At 42.2% G+C, this 19,675-nt stretch overlaps 1 protein-coding gene across 1 annotated transcript in view; it reads left to right on the top strand.

Moving 5' to 3' along the window:
- Positions 1-19,675, top strand: part of LOC137660210 (CLK4-associating serine/arginine rich protein-like) — a 77,774-nt gene that overhangs the window by 41,053 nt on the left and 17,046 nt on the right. The window contains 6 exon segments of the mRNA XM_068394924.1: positions 266-308; positions 2,602-2,668; positions 4,660-4,765; positions 8,310-8,526; positions 9,365-9,543; positions 19,042-19,380. Coding sequence (XP_068251025.1) covers positions 266-308; positions 2,602-2,668; positions 4,660-4,765; positions 8,310-8,526; positions 9,365-9,543; positions 19,042-19,380 — 951 coding nt within the window.

Genomic DNA, 19,675 nt, shown 5'->3' with positions numbered 1-19,675 from the left:
TCTCATTAGAGAACAACTATAGTCAATTTCTTTTATCGAGACATATTTGCACCGACTCGTAGGGGTGCCCTTTTAGCTGGGAAAAGTTTCCTGATCGCTGATTGGTTGGACAAGATAATTCTAACCAATCAGCGATCAGGAAACTTTTCCGAGCTAAAAGGCACCCCTGCGAGTCGGTGCAAATATGCCTCGATAAAAGAAATGGACTATACTTCATGCAAGTCAACCGAGTCTTAACAAATAATAATGTGTGCATTATTTACAGGGTGGCCTCATCAACTGTGGGTAATGGGTCCTCTGCCGCCAAAGTCAGTAAGAACCTGTTTTTGTTGTCTATGTTAATTAGTCCTAGTCTCTCACATTTATTTCTTTTTATTGGGAAGGCCAAACTTTCACAAAGTTGTCTTTACATGCTTGGTGATCTTAACATGGGGCTGCTTATCCCTTTTAAAATTCATGAATACATCAGCATGCTTTATAATTTGAACATTCCTTGCATGGTATTTGAAAAATTTAGTGATAAATATGCAAAATAAGTAGTTTTTAAGCTTTTAACAGTTTTGTTCCAGGTTCTTACAAGCCTCATTTTTTTGCATTTGCTTCAGTGGTGAATGTTGAAAAAGGAAATACCTATTCATTAATTGGCAATGGGTTTTCAGGCAGGTTTTGTCTAGTAAGATTGTACTAGAAATGAGGTTTGTTATTTGAACAAGATTTTGATTCTGAGTATGGAAATCATTTATTGGATACTTTTTGTTTGTGATACTGCAGTGAAAGTCATTCTACTTAACAGTATACTGTAATGGTAAAAGATCTCTGTGTTTTTGTTGTTAAGGTTTAAAAAAATTGGTTTTTGTAGTGCGGGAGAAAGGAACTTGAAAAAGGTTAAAGGCCAAGTTCTTTCAGATTTTAGGGCTATTTTGGTGTTGAGTATAAATGATAATTAACTGCCTCACTGTTTTTCTATAAACAAGATGATGTAGGTAAAAATTTTTTTCTAGTTTTCTGTTTTGGGAATCTGATATTTTTAATTATAGAATTTATAGGTGGTGAGAGAAGTTTGATATTCGCTTTGAGGTCATTTATATCCTTATAAGGGTCACTTGTGCATGAAGTTTTGCATTAAATATCTTTAGATCTTCAAAAATGCCATTAAAGGACTGTATAATGAGTAATTTGAAGTTACTGTGCTTTTATGTGGTCATCTAGAAGATTCGTAATCAAATTGATAAAATGCAGTGTTGAAGTTTTACGGGTAAAGTCTCACAGAGGTGACAGTTTTCTGCTGTACACAGTTACATTGCATTATGCATCCCATAAGGCACTGTTTGCTTTTAAAAAGGCCTTAGTATTACTAGAAACTACTCAGGTATGTATGATGAAAATTTATAACTTTTTAAGTGTACCATATAATTGTTAAATGTAAGTGATGTATTGGATTGGCTCTAGGACCAGTATTTATTTTGCTGCCATTCTTTGCAGTTGAATATTCTTTTTTTGTACCCCCTGTCTGTTCTATGGTTTTAAGTACCATGTAACTAGAATCATCCTATCTAGGTGGTAGGTAAAGACTAGCTATACTAGCCAGATTACTGTGGAGGATGGGTTAGTATTGGATATGTGAAGACAAAAGTTTTTGAAGACACTTAGAAATTAGCAAGGTTGCGGTCCAAATTTTTCATTTAAGATATAAAAAGTGTAGGGGCAGGTTAAATATCATAATTAAATGTGGGTTGTTGGTAATAAATAAAGTATTGAATCATATGTTTGAATGGCCAAATGTGGTCCTTTAAACAAGATTTTATTCGCAATTCCACCTATGATAATTATTGTGCTGCGCAGTGCACTCCAGGTGTACAGTAATGTCGCTGGGAACGAGGTTAATTAAAGGTAATAAATCTTGGGATAAATTTTCCGAAGTGCTTCATGTCTTGGATCGGTAGGGACTGATTCAATTTTTGAACCTGTCCTTTTATTTTTATAACTTTTTTACAAAGTCAACAAATACCCTATCAGGACTGGCATCCAGCTATTGTAAAAGTATTTGGACCCACCTTTGCAAATGAATAAGGGGTGTGATTTGAATAAAGGCAAATTTAAAGGGAAGAAGTTGCTCAACTAGGTGAGAAGAAACAAAAGGTAATGTAAGAAAATAAAAAGGCAGAAGGAAATATATTTGGGCTTGGACAGAAGCTTCAAAGAACCTTCTGCACCGTTAACAGTTGCCCACACAAGATGCAATGTAATTGGTACCCTCTTATGTGATAAATCTATCTAATTTTTACATCGAAAATAAGTGTTTAATGACTGCCAATAGTGCACAGTAATCATACTCTAAATTTAAACCTGTGTGAGACTGATGTGAATTGTTCAGTAGTTAATTTATTGTAAAGAATACATACTTCTCGAACGTTTCCCTCACAAGGTAAAAGAGTCGTTAACCTAGATTTCATGTTTCTGCATAGGAATATGCTGGAAGGTTTTGCCCCTCTTTTTTTTTTTATCACTTATTTTTTTATTAGCAGTCAGGTGCAAAGGATATTCAGGTTTTAATTAAGACTTATCTTAAAAGGTTTCTTCTAAGCTGACTTTTTGTTGCAGGCTGCAGCCAAATTGACGCCCCAAGAAAGATTAAAAAAGAAGATGCAAGCTCTTCTCAGAAAGCAGTGTGAGTGGATTTTAACACTCCTATTTATAAGTACAATGTAGTATATATTCTCTCATTTCATGTTATAAATGTCATACAAGGTATGCTTTTCAGAATTTTTACATGGTCTGCTGGTCAAATGCTGCAGGACTAATGGGGTAACCCAAACAAAATTTAAACATTTAAAGTAGATGTTACTGTTTTATGTTTATGACTTCCTTGAAACTTAGCATAGTTATTACTGATTTATTGTAATGCTCATTGGTAGTTTTGGATTTGCCTAAGGTTTTTGTGTGTGACATAGTGAACTTAATGGATTATATTGGTCCCCAGTAGATCAACCATTGCTAACCATAATTTTTGTTATTTATTTATCAGTTCTGTTTGACTAAAATTCCATCAATTTCACAGGGGTTTTCAGCAAAATTGACAAATTGCTCTGTTATTACCAATTACTCTATCCTATTAATAATTTACAACTTATTCAACAAAATGCAAAATAGTCTGCAGTGGTTTATTTTATCGTTGGAAGTATGCAGCTGAATATATTAATTTAGCCATCTATAAGTTAGAGTGCATGACATTTAAAAGATATGGTCTGTAATCAGATTACAGTCGTGAGTGAAACATAAGTCAGAGGTTCTAGGTGTATTATATGTCTCGGAGATGAAAGTGCTTGTTGTTATGTACGAGTCATGTGTATTTTATAGATCTTATTTGGGGTTTTAATGTATACCAATTTCGTTGTTGTTCAGAATTCTCCACACATGTAGATTTTTTATATATTTCTCATCATCTACGATTTTACACCAGGTTTTCCCTTTTTGGGGACAGGTGTGGAATGAACATTTGCTCCTGTTTTGTCTTGGTCTCTTTCTGTTTGGGTTTCCATGTAGTCTGGGCTTCATCTGGGACCTTTTCCTTGGTTTCCTATCCTTTCCCGCTGATTTTTGTCTTGTTAGAATTTCAGTGGTATCTTGGTATACGAGCATAATCCTTTCCAGGAGCAAGCTCAATCTGAAACACTTTCCCATAAGAAATACAGGAAGACCACTTGACCCATTCCACATGTCCAAAAATACTTATATACACTAATTTTTAAAGATTTTTATGTTTTATAAACTGAAAATTGTAACCCCTAACATAAAAATGGGAGTACAAAATAATTAACAATAGGAATAAAAATAGTGACAAATTAACTCGCTGTTCAGGAGTGAATAGCTGATGTTTTTTACATCTTGTTGAGGATAAATGTCTGAAGGTATCTCAGTCACATCAAGTTGAATTTTCCTTTTTGATCCTAGATTGCACATCAAATATGGACTGAGGAAGGGTCTCAATAATGAAATTAAGTTGCTGATGTGTGTAAAAATAAGTGGAAAGGTTTTGAAGGGAGCAAAATTAATAGGACCTCAAAAAATAGGAGATAGTATGTGTGTGTTGGGAAGCTTGCTAAAAGAGTACGTGGTATGTATGTTATTGATGTTGATACATGGGACACGCTACCATAGTTTTGTTTTATGTCAACAATTTAGTATATTTAGCCTGCTAGGGTATTGTGGTGTATGTGATGGTTTTTTTTTTTTTTTTAAATCTTCAGGGAGAATTTAAATTTCTATTTCTCTTTTACCAACTTATACTTTACTCATGTTATTCTAATCTCTTTTTGTACCATTCTTGTATATTACAGCATTTCATTTTGATTATGAATTAAAAGTATATTCTCTCATTTTCACTCACTAATAAAATGTTCATTATTAGTGCTTTTCAAAATTTACATTCTTAGGCTAGGAAGTAATTTAGGTATATGTTGCAGAAATTATTTTAGTTGTTTTTTCTCATTTAGTAAGTTCAGGTTATATAGTTAAAGATTTTTTCATATTTAATAAAAATGGAAGAATAGGTTTAGATTTTCTTTAATAATTTCATCTGTTTTGCTCAAATAGTTTACGCAAGGTGATATTTGAAATATCTTATTTCACAATTTATTATGAACATGACACAACCCACAGTCAAGGCGGATAAGCGTCTTGAAAGAGAACGTGCAGAAAAAGCCGAACAGGAGCGTCAAGATAGAGAAGAGGAATTGAGAGAAATGGCCATCAGATTGCGTCGAAGGTGAGTTTATCCTATTAAATTATTTACTTAATTATTTTTAGTAAGAATTCAGCTAATCTTTCAAGGTAGATTTTAAAGATTTAATTTTAGTCATGGTTTTTGGATACTAGAAATCAGTAGTACAGTCCGCCATCCTTATCTGCGGATTCGCCTCTTTACAGTTGACTATTTGATACCATTTTGAAAAATTTATATGGAGAAAATCACTTCTTCACTGAAAAAACATGGTGAGTAGAGATTAGGATATATAGTTTTATCATCCAATATCTTTAAAAGAGCTGTCTGTAAAGAAATACAATTTTACACTGGCAAATAAGAGATCTGATTTTGAGACATTTTAAAAAATTCCAACTACACCCCCCCCCCCCTTGTTTTATAACCAAAAATTACAGTATTTCAAAAGAAAACTATTGAAACTTATAATGGATAATAATAATTGACTTAATTCCAAAACATTACCTTTTTTCATGTAGAATACTGTTACAATATTTTGCTATTTATTTTTGTATGATCCTATGTTCCATAAACATATACTGCATGAATGTAGAGCAGTGGTTCCCAATCTGGGGGAAATTTCCCCCTGGGGGTAAATTTGAAGCTTCCAGGGGGGAAATAATTACACTGCCTACTAACTAAAACAAGCGGAAAATGTCCTCATAGTACGTGCGGCAATTTGTTGTTAGCCATTCAATTGTGATATGATCATATCAGTTCTCACAGACATGATATTCAAGGGGAAAATTGGAGTGTCATACCCATTTCTGAGGCAGGCGAGTGGGCTTGAGGGCTGGGCGGGGCATGAAGGGGGAAATCTGGATGGTTGAAATGGGTGCAGGGGGAAAATGACAGAAAAAAAGGTTGGGAACCACTGATGTAGAGCCCTTTTGAGAATTTTCATTGGTATTGTCTTGATACTGTGTGGTACAGGTTGTGCCTAATTCAATGAGTTTGCAGGCGTCGGTCAGTCTGTCCTCCCTGTACGTGCCCCATGGAAGAGCTTCCTTCCAACCAAGTGAAAAGACTGGTTATAAAGTTAACCTGAATTTTTAGGGTCCATTGCAAATAATTTGTGGTAGTTTTGAGCATATTCCATATTAGAGCTTTATTTGAAACAAAATCCTTGGCAGTAAATAATTAACTTACCTGTGGGTTTTTAAACTGATAGTATATGTTATTGATAGGTTTCAATTTTGATATTAATATACTGGATAGTTTTATGTTGGAAATTCAGCACTAAATGATATACTTTGATTTTCTTAATGCTAGGTAGGAGAAAGATGTATTCTAGAATTCATATACAGTATGTTTAATGTTGACTGTTGGTAAGTTGAGGGAAAGATTGTTAATGTACATTCCAGGGCTGTAGTCGTTTTATATTTATAAATTCAAAGTAAATTTACAGTGCTGTAGGGTGTATTTACAAGCACTACAAAAAGTTTTTATCCCTAGAGATTATGGTCTATTATTCAAGGAATTCCTTATCAGAGGATGGGCTTGAATGTAACCTCCCCGGATAAGGAAGACAATCTGTATGTGGTCATTTCGTTTAGATAGTACTGTGATAGAAACTGTATTAAAATCAGTTTGAGGAAGAAAAATTTCTCATTTCGTAAATATGACAAATAATTTGCCAAGAACTGTCAATATTATTTTGTTTTAATATCATGAGGGAAGGCTTAAATACGCTCCCTAAATTATTTTGTACAATTTTAATCATCCAGGAGCCTCCTAAAGCTACCAAATTTACATCCTTAAACAGACGTTATAGGTGAATTTATTATCGCATCAAATATATATTCAGCTTACTCTATTGGTCCTGGTGGAACCTATACCTCTTGAATGCTTGAAGTATCATCTAACAAAGTTTTTCCCCCAAAAAATCCTGTTATATCAGTTGCTTCACAAGAAACTTCCTGGTTCTATTCTCTTTTATCTCTAGATTAATGATATTGATAATGTGGAGCTCACCTGTATTTGCAGATAATTCATGTGTCACTACCATACCAGACTCATGAGAAAACATGGTCAGTTTAGAAGGGAGTCGCATAATAGGCTACCCTAGTGCACAGAGAAAAAGGCTACCTTTAATACAGACAAATTTGAACCCGCACTTTAGTAAGAAATTGCAAATATTTGTCTTTCCTAATCAATATAGTAAAAATGTTATGATGAAGCATCAGGGAAAGGTCCTTATGTCCTAATTTGATCTTATCCATTAGTATTGACAAAATTATGGCAAATTGTTGCGAGTACTTACATGGATACTGTGAGCAGCCTGTCAAAAGACACAGCACCATGCCCATTATGTTTGTGATGTCAAGCACTGTATACCAATTATAGACCATGCTACATGGTAAAGTGCTGAGTATGCAGGTAATGAGACATGTATTTTGTGTAGGCTGTTTATAGAATTTTACACTTACAAATCAAAGAGGGCTTTAGTCCAAGTTTACCAACCGGCCAAATTAAATGGGAATGCCTTATTCCTTCACAATCCTAGAACTGATGTCTGATGCTCCCTAACCCAACCCAGTTTGTAGCATAACCCTTCTGAGATTGCTTGTGCATCATCATTTGCTCTCACAACCTATAACCTATGTAAAGAAATACCTCACTGTGCTATAACCATCACAAAAAAACTATTACATATCTAAGCATAAAATAGAATAGTTCATAGATACAGAACAATATCCTGATAGAGAACCCAGGGTGCACTTCCGCTAAGCCATTTCAGCAACCCTAATGCAGGCCACAATTCTTACTATATTCTGGCGCTTCTTATCTTCCATCATACTGTCCAACTTCTCAACATAGCCTCACAGTATAACTGTTAAGTTTTCCCCAGTTGCCCCTCAGCATTGAAGGGTCTTCCATGTTCCACCTTGAGCCACATGGCCCAAATTCATAAATCCAAAACCAAATCTAACATTCCTTTCAATAACTACAAGTACAGTAATATCCAAGTCATCACAGGGGAAGACATCATCAAGGTAATCTCCTTCCCCAAACATGTGGAACTGATATCAAGGTAAATCCCCCTTACATATCAGGATAGACTTTAGCGGCTGATTTTTGTTTTTCTTCACTCCCCTCGTCATAGAGAAATTTTTAAAATAAATTCATATGAAAAATTTATAGATTTAGTGTATTTTTATAGATGTAACAATAACTGAGAGGAATTGAAAACATACCTCAGCTTGGTACAGTTATGAAACTATATGTATATTTACCAAGTTTGTCAGTCTTTATACTTTATGTATATTATTTTTCTGTTTGTAGATAACCTACTTTTATAGGTTAATGGAAGATTTGACCTGAAACTTTGAAAAATCCATCTTTTTACCAGTTTATGAAAATTAGTAAACCACAGTACAGTACCACAAATAGCCTTTTGTATTTTCATCACTTTATTCTTTCTATTTTATGAGTTTAGAAGTTCTATACATCAATAACATAAACATCACACTAAAAGTATTCTTCCCCATATTATGAATATTACATTGTCAATATTGCTGTACGTTTACAAATATTTTTGTTTCAACAGAGAACGAGAAAAACGCCACCGACTTCAAGGTGAAGATTCCAGTAGTGTCGGTTCTCGGTCTCGATCTGGCTCTCGTTCCCGATCTAATTCTCCCTCGAGATCACGCTCACCTTCTCGACAGAGATCAAGATCCAGGCAGAGGTCAAGGTCTCAGCAGAAAACTAGGTCACGACATGAGTCGAGGTCAAGATCAAAATCACCTCTTTCTCAAAAACCAGTAAGTATACAGACAAACAAATATTTTTGTCTACAGCTTTTTAAACCAATGTATCGTTGTTTTGAAATACTGAATTACTTAATTGTCAGCTGAAAGAGTGATTGCTATTTAAATTAATTGAAGTTATTTTATTCTCTATTGTGCAAGTTAGGTACATAAGCTCGTAAATAAATGCCAAGTTATATTAGCGATTTACCCTTTAGTGGTATTTGATATGGAAAGTCTAGGTATCTCTGGCTTTTTATCTTTCTATTTTAGATAAGATTAACTTTTATCTGTATTTATGCCATTTCTTAAAACATTCTATGTGCAGAGGGTTTTGTAGTTTTAACCCTTTTATCCCCAGGCTATTTGGAACTTTCCAACCCTTAACCCCCAGGGGTTATTTTTTTTCAAGCACATTTTGCAGTATATTTTGGTCTCATTCTCTTGGAAAATGCGCGAAGTATTATAAGAAATATGCAAAAAAAATTTAAATAGCAGTTTTTTGCAAGGACGTACCGGTACGTCCAAGGGGGTAAAGGGATAAGTTTTGTGAAACGTACCAGTACGTCTTTAGGGGGTAAAAGGGTTAAGTTGTCCTATACTTTAGATAAGAGATAAAACTGAAAATGTCCCTAAATTTGGGGCCCCTTCTTATTTCAGGATCACCCTAACTGCCAAAATAATATACTGTAAAGTACCAAAAACTGATTTGTTTAAAATAAAACTTGTTTTAAAAAAAACGTTCTACTTGTCCTGATAACCTAGTAACCACCATGAATCTTACTTGAAAGGTCTTTGTGTGATAATAGAAAATTTTTGTGGATTCCTTTTTATATTTGATTTTATTTTCCAGACTAACTCTGGCAGATGGGGAGTCGAGGGACCTCGTAACAGAGAACGTAATATTGCTGAATACACCCGCGAACACTCGGGTCGTCAGTGGGATTCCTCACACAAAGATTCCCTGTCTTCGCAGAGATACAGAGAAGTAGTTAAAAGAAGATCAAGGTCCCATAGTCCAGCAAGTCGTTGGTGAGTCTCCATCATTGAATATTGTTTGTACTAAGAAAGAAATTGTTTTAATTCTAACCATGAACATATTAAAGTTATGAACATTTTAGTCTATGGTTTTAGTTTAAATTAAAGCAGTTTAGTGTTTATTGCTATATGCAATCTTCATGAATAGAAAAGTCATAGTAGGAGTTTGCCAAAAACCTTTAGAGCTGAAATTATTTTAATGTTTTGAATAGTTTTATGTTTAAATAAACATCATCTTAGAGAATTATAGCTCAGGTCTTTTTCTGATAGCATTAGATAAGGATTTTCTTTTTCTTACTATCTAGCAATTCCCCTAACCCCCAGTTGACAATTAACCCCTAAAAATTCAAAAAATATCTATAATTTAGTCTTGCAGTATTTTGAAGTCAGGAAACTTGGTTCATGAATTTTGGCAAAATGTATGAGTAACCAAAGTATTCATACAAAATATGTCATCACAACACTGATACTTTATAATAATTTTATTATTCTATAGTATAAATTATATCTACTGCAAAAGTAACTTTGTTCCGTAACCGAAATACAAACCACGCTATTTACAAAGGGTATTACTTTTAGCGTAGCTGAAATGGCGAGCCATTAGAATTTAACGAGGGTGTATTACCCCCGCGCTAGTTAGCGGGGGGGGTAGGGGAGTGGTAGCTAGCTACCCCTCCTCCCCCTCACACACAGGTGAATACCCACTTTCACTTTTGGCTCGGACTGTGACAGACGTCTCTGTCTTGGTCCTCGCTTGGCAGCCATTGTCTGTTTTGTCTTTACTTAATCGCTTACTTTTCATTTACTCAATATATATGTAAACATGTTTTCATGTTTGTATATATATTTGAGTATAGAAATAAGTAAGTTTCCTTTTCAGATGTGTGTGTGTAGTGTACGATATCTACGTGGAGGCCTCGGCAGTTAGGCCACCACGGCGTATTTTATGGGTGGCGATCGAGTTTGACTTATGTCTTTCTCTCTCTCTCTCTCTCTCTCTCTTGAGGTCGTTCACCCTTTTACTACGTGTTACTACGCCCTTGTAGCCTAGCTTCCTTTCCGTGTGGGGGGTTGCTACGCCGTACGTTTGTATCAATTAGTTATGAATCTAATTGTAGTTGTTTTTTGTTTAGAACGATTCCTTTCGGGGTTTTCGTTCTTTCTTTAGTGTTCATTCATTTTTAAATTACATAATTACATAGTTACATAATTATAATTGTTATAATTCTGTTTTGGTTACAGCTCTCCTTCCGCGAGTGTAAGTGGTTGTGAGGGCACGTGCCTGTTGTGTAATTCTTGTTCCTTTTCCTCGGGATTCCTCTTCGGAGCCTTCCCGGGGGAATGAATGTGTACTAATATTATTTGTTTTATTTTTTTACAGTTACCGATATAGTTCGTTTCTGTAATATAGCAACAGTGTGAGCTGTCTGGTGGAGTCCTGGGGATTCGGCTGTTGCTGCCTCCCCCCTTGTATTTTCGTCAGGGGCGTGTCTCCTTCTACTGGTAGTACTCCCGTGTCGACGGACAGCTCTCCAGTTCATTTTAGAACAGTCAGGAGGCTTGCCTCCTTGGGCGGATAACTTTCCTTCCGAGGGAAGTTTTTCCTGTCCAGTTTTTCCGTGCGACTACGCTCTTGGTGCTGAGCGGTCGCACCTGCAGTTTCGCTCAAGGGGCTGGGCAACTGCAGGAGCTCCTCTTCGGAGGATTGCTCCTTTTAGGTCACTGGCTGACCAGTCTCTTCCACGAAGTGTTTCTCTTTCGTTCGCGAGAGAGTACACTCATAGAGACTCCTCTTCGGAGGTTTCTTCTGTTGCTGTTGCTGTTGGCCTCCCTCGCCGTAAGGCCCACCGTCCGCCTCATCGTAAGGGCCTCTCATCTCCCTATAAGGGTGCTTGAGGCGCCTTTTTGGATCTCCGTTTGCAGCCTACAACTCCTTTTTCTCGATCTTCCGCCTTGGTGCAGATGGACAGCAGTCTGATCTCGTCTTCCGACGGGCAACGGTCTTCCCGACGGACAACGGTCTGCCCGACGGACAGCGGTCTTCCGACGGACATCAGTCTCCCGGCGGACAACGATCCCTTGGGGGCAAAGGGTTGCCCCCACTGGGGTTCTTCCCTTGCGTGTCAGGGTTTCCCTGCGCGCCCTTCTGCTCATCAGCGCTCTCCTGTTCGTCAGCGCTTTCAAGATGATCTTCCCTGCGGTTCCTGTTGGTTCCTGTTACGCGCCCTGTGCGCCCACGTTCGCCCTCGCGATCTAGAACTTCGGTTCAGGTCGGGGTCAAGGACTCTTCTTCTTTGCGCAGGCTTCCAGGCGTAGACTTCTGCTCGTCAGCGATCATCAGCTCGCCAGCGATCATCAGCTCGCCAGCGATCATCAGCCCGCCAGCGATCTCCGGATCGCCCACGTGTGTTACAGCCGGCGCGCCAACGTTCTCCAACACTTCTGAAGGAACATGGTTCGCCAGCTACTAGCTCACCTGCGCATGCTGATCACCATCGCGCGACCCTCAACTACGGATGCTGATCGCCATCGCACAACCCTCAACTGCGGATGCTGATCGCCATCGCGCGACCCTCAAACTGCGGATGCTGATCGCCATCGCGCGACCCTCAAACTGCGGATGCTGATCGCCATCGCGCGACCCTCAACTGCGGATGCTGATCACCATCGCGCTACCCTCAACTGCGGATGCTGATCGCCATCGCGCGACCCTCAACGGCGGATGCTGATCGCCATCGCGCGACCCTCACCTGCGGATGCTGATCGCCATCGCGCGACCCTCACCTGCGGATGCTGATCGCCATCGCGCGACCCTCAACTGCGGATGCTGATCGCCATCGCACGACCCTCAACTGCGGATGCTGATCGCCATCGCGCGACCGCACACCTGCGGATGCTGATCACCATCGCTCAACCCTGCGCATGCTGATCACCATCGCGCGACCCTCAACTGCGTATGCTGATCGCCATCACGCGATCGCCCACCTGCAGAGGCTGTTCGCCATCGCGCGACCACCAACCTGCGCATGCTGATCGCCATCGCGAGACCCTGGCATGCTGACCACCATCGCGCGACCCTGCCCATGCTGATCACTGCTCGCGATCGCTCACCTTCGCATACTGCTCGCCATCGCACGATCGCTCACCTGCGCATACTGCTCGACCATCGCGTCGGCATATCACAACGCGCCATCGCCAACCTGTGAGTTAGCGCTCACCACCGATCGCTTGTTGATCCATATCGCCAGCAGTCCTCCTCGCCCACGCGGCAGCGCGTTTCCTCGCCATCGCGCTAACGCTTGCGTTCGCCGCCTCGGACTCGCTCTCATCCACCTGCCCACCCTCGCGACCGCTCGCCTGCGCGCCCGCGCGACCGCTCGCCCGCGCGACCGCGCGAACGCTCGCCCGTGCAACCGCGCGAACGCTCGCCCGCGCAACCGCGCGAACGCTCGCCCGTGCAACCGCGCGACCGCTCGCCCGTGCGACCGCACGACCACTCGCCCGCGCGACCGCTCGCCCGCGCGACCGCTCGCCCGCTCGCCCGCGCGAACGCTCGCCCGTGCAACCGCGCGAACGCTCGCCCGTGCAACCGCGCGACCGCTCGCCCGTGCAACCGCACGACCACTCGCCCGCGCGCCCACACGCCCACGTGCCTGCACGTCTACGCTCATGCTCTCCAATGTTCGCCCACGCGCGAACCAACAGTTTTTTTCCATCGCACAGACGGATGATGTTCCGTCGCGCGAACCTACAGTGTTTCTTCGCACAAATGTCGGCTTATTTCTTGCAGTATCCATTGTTCGTCTATGGGTTATCGCCCGCCGACCACCAGGAATTCCCGTCGCGCGAGCTCCAGGGCAATTGCGACCACGATTCCCAATGGGGTTTTCGCAGCATGACCAGCCTGGCGAGTTCTTCTGGAGCGTATTTCCAGAACACTGTCTCACCCCGTAAACACAGAGCATGGTCTTGCAGAATAGGAGAAACTTAAGAGAGATCTGAACAACACTCCTCTATTCCTGAACCTGGGTTAGCCCTTCCCCGTCATTCCCTGGAAGGATTTTTGGGGGGGGGGGGGGGGGGGGGCTTTCCGTTCGAGATTTCTCCATCGGACAAGGGGTGACTGCTTACCTCTTCCTCTGGGAGCTTACCAGGTTCTTTCCCTCCTCGGTTACGGCCCGAGGTTTGGTTCAAGGAAGCTACAGGAAGATCAAGGGTACTTTCCTCCTCTCGAGCTCAGGCACCTTGGCCTTTCGTCGTTAGTATCTAACTTGCGGACAAGCTCGATGTTGTACCATCTGGACGCGCTGACTGAGGGCTTCCTTCGGGTGTCTCATCTGTGGAGGTCGACGACCTCAGACACCCTTCCATCCTTGAGAAGAGTTTGTTTGTGCCCAAGGACAGAGACTTAGACAGCTGCTGTGCGGAGTAAATCGACTTCCGGTTTCACTCCTCCAAGGCGCTTTCTTCCAGACTCTGCAGGGCTCCAGCGCCTTTTCTTTCAACCACGTCGGCCTAAGTTATCGGCTACGACAACTGGGACAAGGTGTCCAATTGCAGTTTTCTCCTGTCAGGAACAGATGGCACGGGAGACTCCCCCGGGGGGGCATAGTCCTAAAAGGAGTTCACGAACTCTAGGATTGCAGGTTTTTCGCTGGGAGGATGCTTAAGGTTACTCATCCGAATGACACCTTCCCGATGCCCATTCCCGCATATTCTCTGTGAGTAGCCAAGGATATCGCGCCTGCCGTCTCTGTCAGCGAATTCAGTGTCTCTGAACCTCTATGCCATAGCGTCAGCAGAATTGCCCGGTTGGGCAGAATGATCCATACCTTAGGCGAAGGTCTTCCTTAGGATCATCGACGGCTTCACCCCCGGCCCCCTCAGTCGATCCTTTCTTGTAAGGAAGGATCTGAGAGGGGATGTCCATAGTCGACCTCTCAGCCCAGATCAAGTTTGTCGAACAAACTTCGGCCAGCAGAATCGATCAGACTGGTAACGAGGCGACAGGACTCCTTAAAAACCCTGGATCGGAAGGACGGGTACTTTCAGTTTCCATTCCATCCATCTTCCAGGGTGCTCGTCGAATTCAGCCTAGACTGCAAGTATTCCTGCTTATGATGCAGTGTGGCTATCCCGCCGTGGCATAGCAGGTTTGTTTCCCCAGAGAACTCTCCCTGCCTTCCTCTTGGCCGCTCAGGGGCAGGCTTCCGCCCCCTCTGCTGTTTGGAGGGCTGGTCAACTCCCGTAGGCTCAGGTTTCGACCTTCTTCAGCGCCGGGACAAGCTTCCGGATGCTTACCATGAGTGTGGGCTCATGGTATTTTGCTTAGAGCCTTCTCTTCCTCTGCCTCAACATCTGGAGTATCTGGCCATGATATTGAGTCAACCGCCTTACCACATTGGAAACCCCGCTTCTCGTCCATCCAGCGAGGTTAAGCAACGTTGGTACTTGGATGGGTGACCACCTGGGGACGCCAGATTCTGTTACCACATCCTCCGAGCCTTCCTTTCGGTTGACTGTGGCAAGACTGAGGAGAGTCGCAGTACCTGTTCTCAGTCAAGCAGAGCTTTCAGCCCTACCTTGAAACGTTTCCTAGTTCTTCTTTCCTCATTGACCCGTCTATAGTCCGAACGGTCGCCTCAGGATAAGTTCCATGTGGGGCGATCCAAGTTCCGGTGGCTTCAGGCAATGTTTAACTGGACTCCCTGGCCCTATGGGACCAGCGGAACTATTAGACCTGCAATGGGTGTTGACCTATGGAGCCTCTTGATGGTAGTGGATATTCTCGTCCTTTCCCCACATTCTTGATGCGGTTCTCGGACTCGTCAAAGGAAAGGGGGGGGGGGCATGTTCCGGTCCAGGCCTATGGTCAAGACCTGAAGGATACCTCTCCATCATTCAGGCAGGCTTAGGGACCTTAGTCTGGCCCCTCTTCAGATCCTACAGCTACTGCCGAGTGTCCCCGTTGCGCGTCGACTTCATTCTAACCAGCAGGGGACGCATTTTCACACCTTCACATCTTGCAGTAGAGATACCGGGATGATTGAGATTCTCTCAATACCACCATCGGCTCTCTCATTCCAGGCAGGGGAATGTTTCTCTCAGACTATCCGAGCAGAGCCTCATAGAGAGAGTGTACCTAGGGGTCTTTGACCTTGGGTAACCAGCAAGTGCTGGTCTGGGGGACCTGATCGCGACAGCTTGGAACCTCAAGCTTCCGCTAGTCTTCCCCCCAGTCTCAGTCCCCGAGACACTGGCAAGATGCATTCCGGTGATGGTGGGACAACTTCGACGCCTGCGTCTTCCCTCCTTTTTTTTGTCTGCGGACAATGGGCCTCAACAAGACCAGATTGTCTGTCAACCTTTCAATGGGAGAGCTCCACTGGGACTACGCGCAGAACGGTTTCTGGACCCTCTGCTTCCCCTGACGGAACTCCCGGGAGAGCTTCTCCCACGGCGCAGACTACTCAAGCAACCACACTGCGACATCTCTCCCGAACCGGGACGTCGCTTCGGCTTCATGCCTGGAGACACCACGCTTCCTCCTCTAGAAGAGACAACCCGCTACAGTCGCGTTACGGAGGTCGCGTCATCTGCGATAGTCATCCACAGGGGTCTCCCAGGCAAAGTGAAGAGTCTAAGGTGGTTGGTGCCGTGGGAGATATACCCCTTCCCTTGAGGCCTCTTCTCCAGCAATAACAGTCTTATTGCCTTTCGGCGGGAGGAAACTCCTTTCCGCTCTCGGCAATGAAGCCTGTCGCTCAGCCTTTCCCTGACCTTCAGGCTTAAAGGGATAACTTTCCTGCCCGCTGGATCTATCCTCGCTCATGCGAAACTACGATCGTCCCTGCCCTAGTCGGAGGAAGACCTCCAACTTGGAGCATGGCTCGGACTTTTAGTCCTTTAAGAGATCTTCTCAAGACCCCTTTTACGACAGGCCTCGGATTGTATTCCGCCTTGGGTCTTCTGCTCACTCTGGCCACGGCCAGTGTGTAAGCAATCTTCTTGGTCTCTTACTACTCCCCCCTTTCTAAGGAAGAGGGGAAGGCAACATTCAGGCTCGCTCCTGAGTTGTTGGCTAGACTCAGAATCTGAGGGTCCCGGCCCTTCGGTCCGATTCATTCAAGATTTCGAGTCTCCATTCTGTGTCTGATGTCCCAAGACCTTCTCTTTCTTGCCAGTAAGGAATCGAGAGGTTAGCGCTGGGAACAGCTGCAGTTTGTCCTCAGTTGCAGCTGATTTGGGAACACAAGGAGGACATGGGGGGAGAGTCACCAGTATACCTCTTCAGCCCGGACTCAAGGACATTCATCTCGTCCTGTCTTCAGACCCTCCCCCGTCACGTCGCCCTACAGCACGATGTTGGATACATCGCAACGTCCCTTGCCTTCGAGTAATACTACTCTGTGACGCAGGTGCTACAAGCTGGAGTCTGGAAGCGTCTGATGACCTTCGCAGCTCGCTTCCTGCAGGGCGTGACCCACAGGAGTCTCGATACGTTTTCTATCGCTCTGTGGTGGCTACACAACAGCTGGTCTAACCTCAGGCTCCCTTTTGGACAGGTAGCAGAAGGTTGAGGGCATTGTTATCAGGTTTTAGTCTGCATGAACGAAAGAAGTATGTCTGGCCCTTACTTCTTTCTTCATCATCCCCTCTACGGGGAAGCAGCATCCTGGTCTCTGCATAGCTGACCTCGAACCTCTGCAGGTAAACCATGCTTCCTTGTGTTCCGAGTATTGAGTCAATACTGTCGCGTCCCCCATACCCTGACGAGGTGGTATTGGGAACGTCCTAACCCAGAGTTCCTTCTGGAACTCCAGGTCAACTGCCTAGGACGAGTCACACTTCTTCCTTCACACACAAGCTTACGTAGGCCACATGGTTCCTTGCGGAGCAAGGAACTTGTGAGGTGCAGGGACTCCTTTTCTCGAGTGCGACTCACTCGAATTCTGAGTCCCCGGGTAAAGCCAAAGCCAGTATGGCTGGGGACTTTCCACCCTTCCTAAGGGATAAGTCACCCTTTGTAAATAGCGTGGTTTGTATTTCGGTTACGGAACAAATGACAAATTCGAAGATAATTTGTATTTTTCCTAACCATACAAACCTTAGCTATTTACACATATTTGCCCGCCAGCCCTGTCCCCCAAGACAAGTCCTACCTCTAAGTGAAAGTGAGTATTCACCTGTGTGTGAGGGGGAGAAGGGGTAGCTAGCTACCACTCCCCTACCCCCCCGCTAACTAGCGCGGGGGTAATACACCCTCGTTAAATTCTAATGGCTCGCCATTTCAGCTACGCTAAAAGTAATACCCTTTGTAAATAGCTAAGGTTTGTATGGTTAGGAAAAATACAAATTATCTTTGAATTTGTCATTTTAAATCCATAGTCAGTACCTCCAATTTTTTTTCAATTTCCAAAACAAAATAGTTTGAACTTGATTATATGAAAGTTCCTGAGTAATTTCCTACTGGAAAGAAGTACATACTGTAAAATAATCAATTTGAAAAATGTAGTTTTCAAGTAATTAAAAAGAATTAAACCATTTATTTAGGCAATTACTCAAAATGCAGATTTTAAGGAAGAAAAAAAAATTCTAGTAGATGAATGACCAGAATACATTGAAAATACCAAGTTATCATCATCATCATCTCCTCTTCCACCTATTGACACAAAGGGCCTCGGTTAGATTTCGCCAGTCACCTCTATCTTGAGCTTTTAATTCAATACTTCTTCATTCATTATCTCCTACTTGGCACTTCATAGTCCTCAGCCATGTAGTTCTGGGTCTTCCAGCTCTTCTAGTGCCTAATAGAGCCTAGCTGAACATTTGGTGAACTAATCTCTCTTGGGGAGTGCGAAGAGCATGCCCAAACCATCTCATCTACCCCTCATCATGATCTCATCCACATAAGGCACCCGAGTACTCTTTCTTATAGTTTCATTTCTAATCCTGTCCTGAGGGCTTTGTTCTCAAATCTACTAAATCTATTGGGGATTGTTTCATTGTCATACCATGACTCATGTCCATAGAGTAACATCGATCTCACTAAACTGATATATAGTATGATTTTTATATGAAATTTCAGGCGATTTGATTTCCAAATACTTAATATGTATTCATATGACATGGATAGGAAGCCAAGTTATATGAATACATACAAGTTTTGATACAATTAAGAAAAACTTATATTATCTCATTAACTTATTTTTATTATAGATTTAAGGATGTGATTTTTTTTCCTTAACTGTATATAGGTTATGTAAACTTTGAGGCTGAATTTTTTACCTTTCCATTTCATGTTTGTTTAACATTAGTAAACTTATTAAAATTGGATGCAAATCTTGACAACCATAAGCAGACAATCTCACTTCACATAATGATAGGGTCTTACGTGGTCTACGCATCCCCAAAAATTGGAATATGAGTCAAAATATCAAGGATGAAAATAGATATGATTTTTAACTGGTTTGTTATTTCTGACTATTTTAGGGACCGAGAAAGAGACCACTACAGTAATCGACGTAGTCGTAGTAGGAGTCGTGGTCGCGATTACATTTCTGGTGGTAGAATCAGTAATAGCAGCAGTAGTGGCGGCATTAGAAGAAAAACAAGTAGAGAGTACGAAAGGCCAAAGGAAGAGCGTTCTGAGCGTGATCGAGGTGACAGCTACAGAGATCATCAAAATACTTCACACAGGGATTATCAGCACCGAAGCTACCACCATCGAGACAACCAAAGTTCGAGGGAAAGTCACCGTGACTATAACCGGGATTATTCTCAGCAAAGTAAACATCAGCCTGCAAGTCAAAGTTCAGGAGCAGAGGACAGGTTAGTGATAAACTTGTACAGTACAGGGCCAATGTTCTTACTTGATTTGTTGTTGTTAATCTTTATCATTGACTCTAGTAGTTTTGACCACAGAGAAGGTAATTGGCATATAGATACTAATTGTTAGAAATGGTTGATAATGAAAATAGAATAGAGCTTAAAAGTTAGTTGGACCATAATTAGTTAATTAAAAAAATATGGCGAGATGGAATTTAGTACTGCTGGTCAACCCATTTATAATGAAGTCATTGTATATAACAGACTTGGAAATTTTGAATGCAAATATGGGTTTTTG

Source organism: Palaemon carinicauda, chromosome 20 (assembly GCF_036898095.1).
Source record: "Palaemon carinicauda isolate YSFRI2023 chromosome 20, ASM3689809v2, whole genome shotgun sequence".
Taxonomy (NCBI): Eukaryota; Metazoa; Arthropoda; class Malacostraca; order Decapoda; family Palaemonidae; genus Palaemon; species Palaemon carinicauda.
The sequence above is the reverse complement of the archived record's forward strand: the minus strand, read 5'-3'. Positions and strand labels throughout refer to the sequence as shown.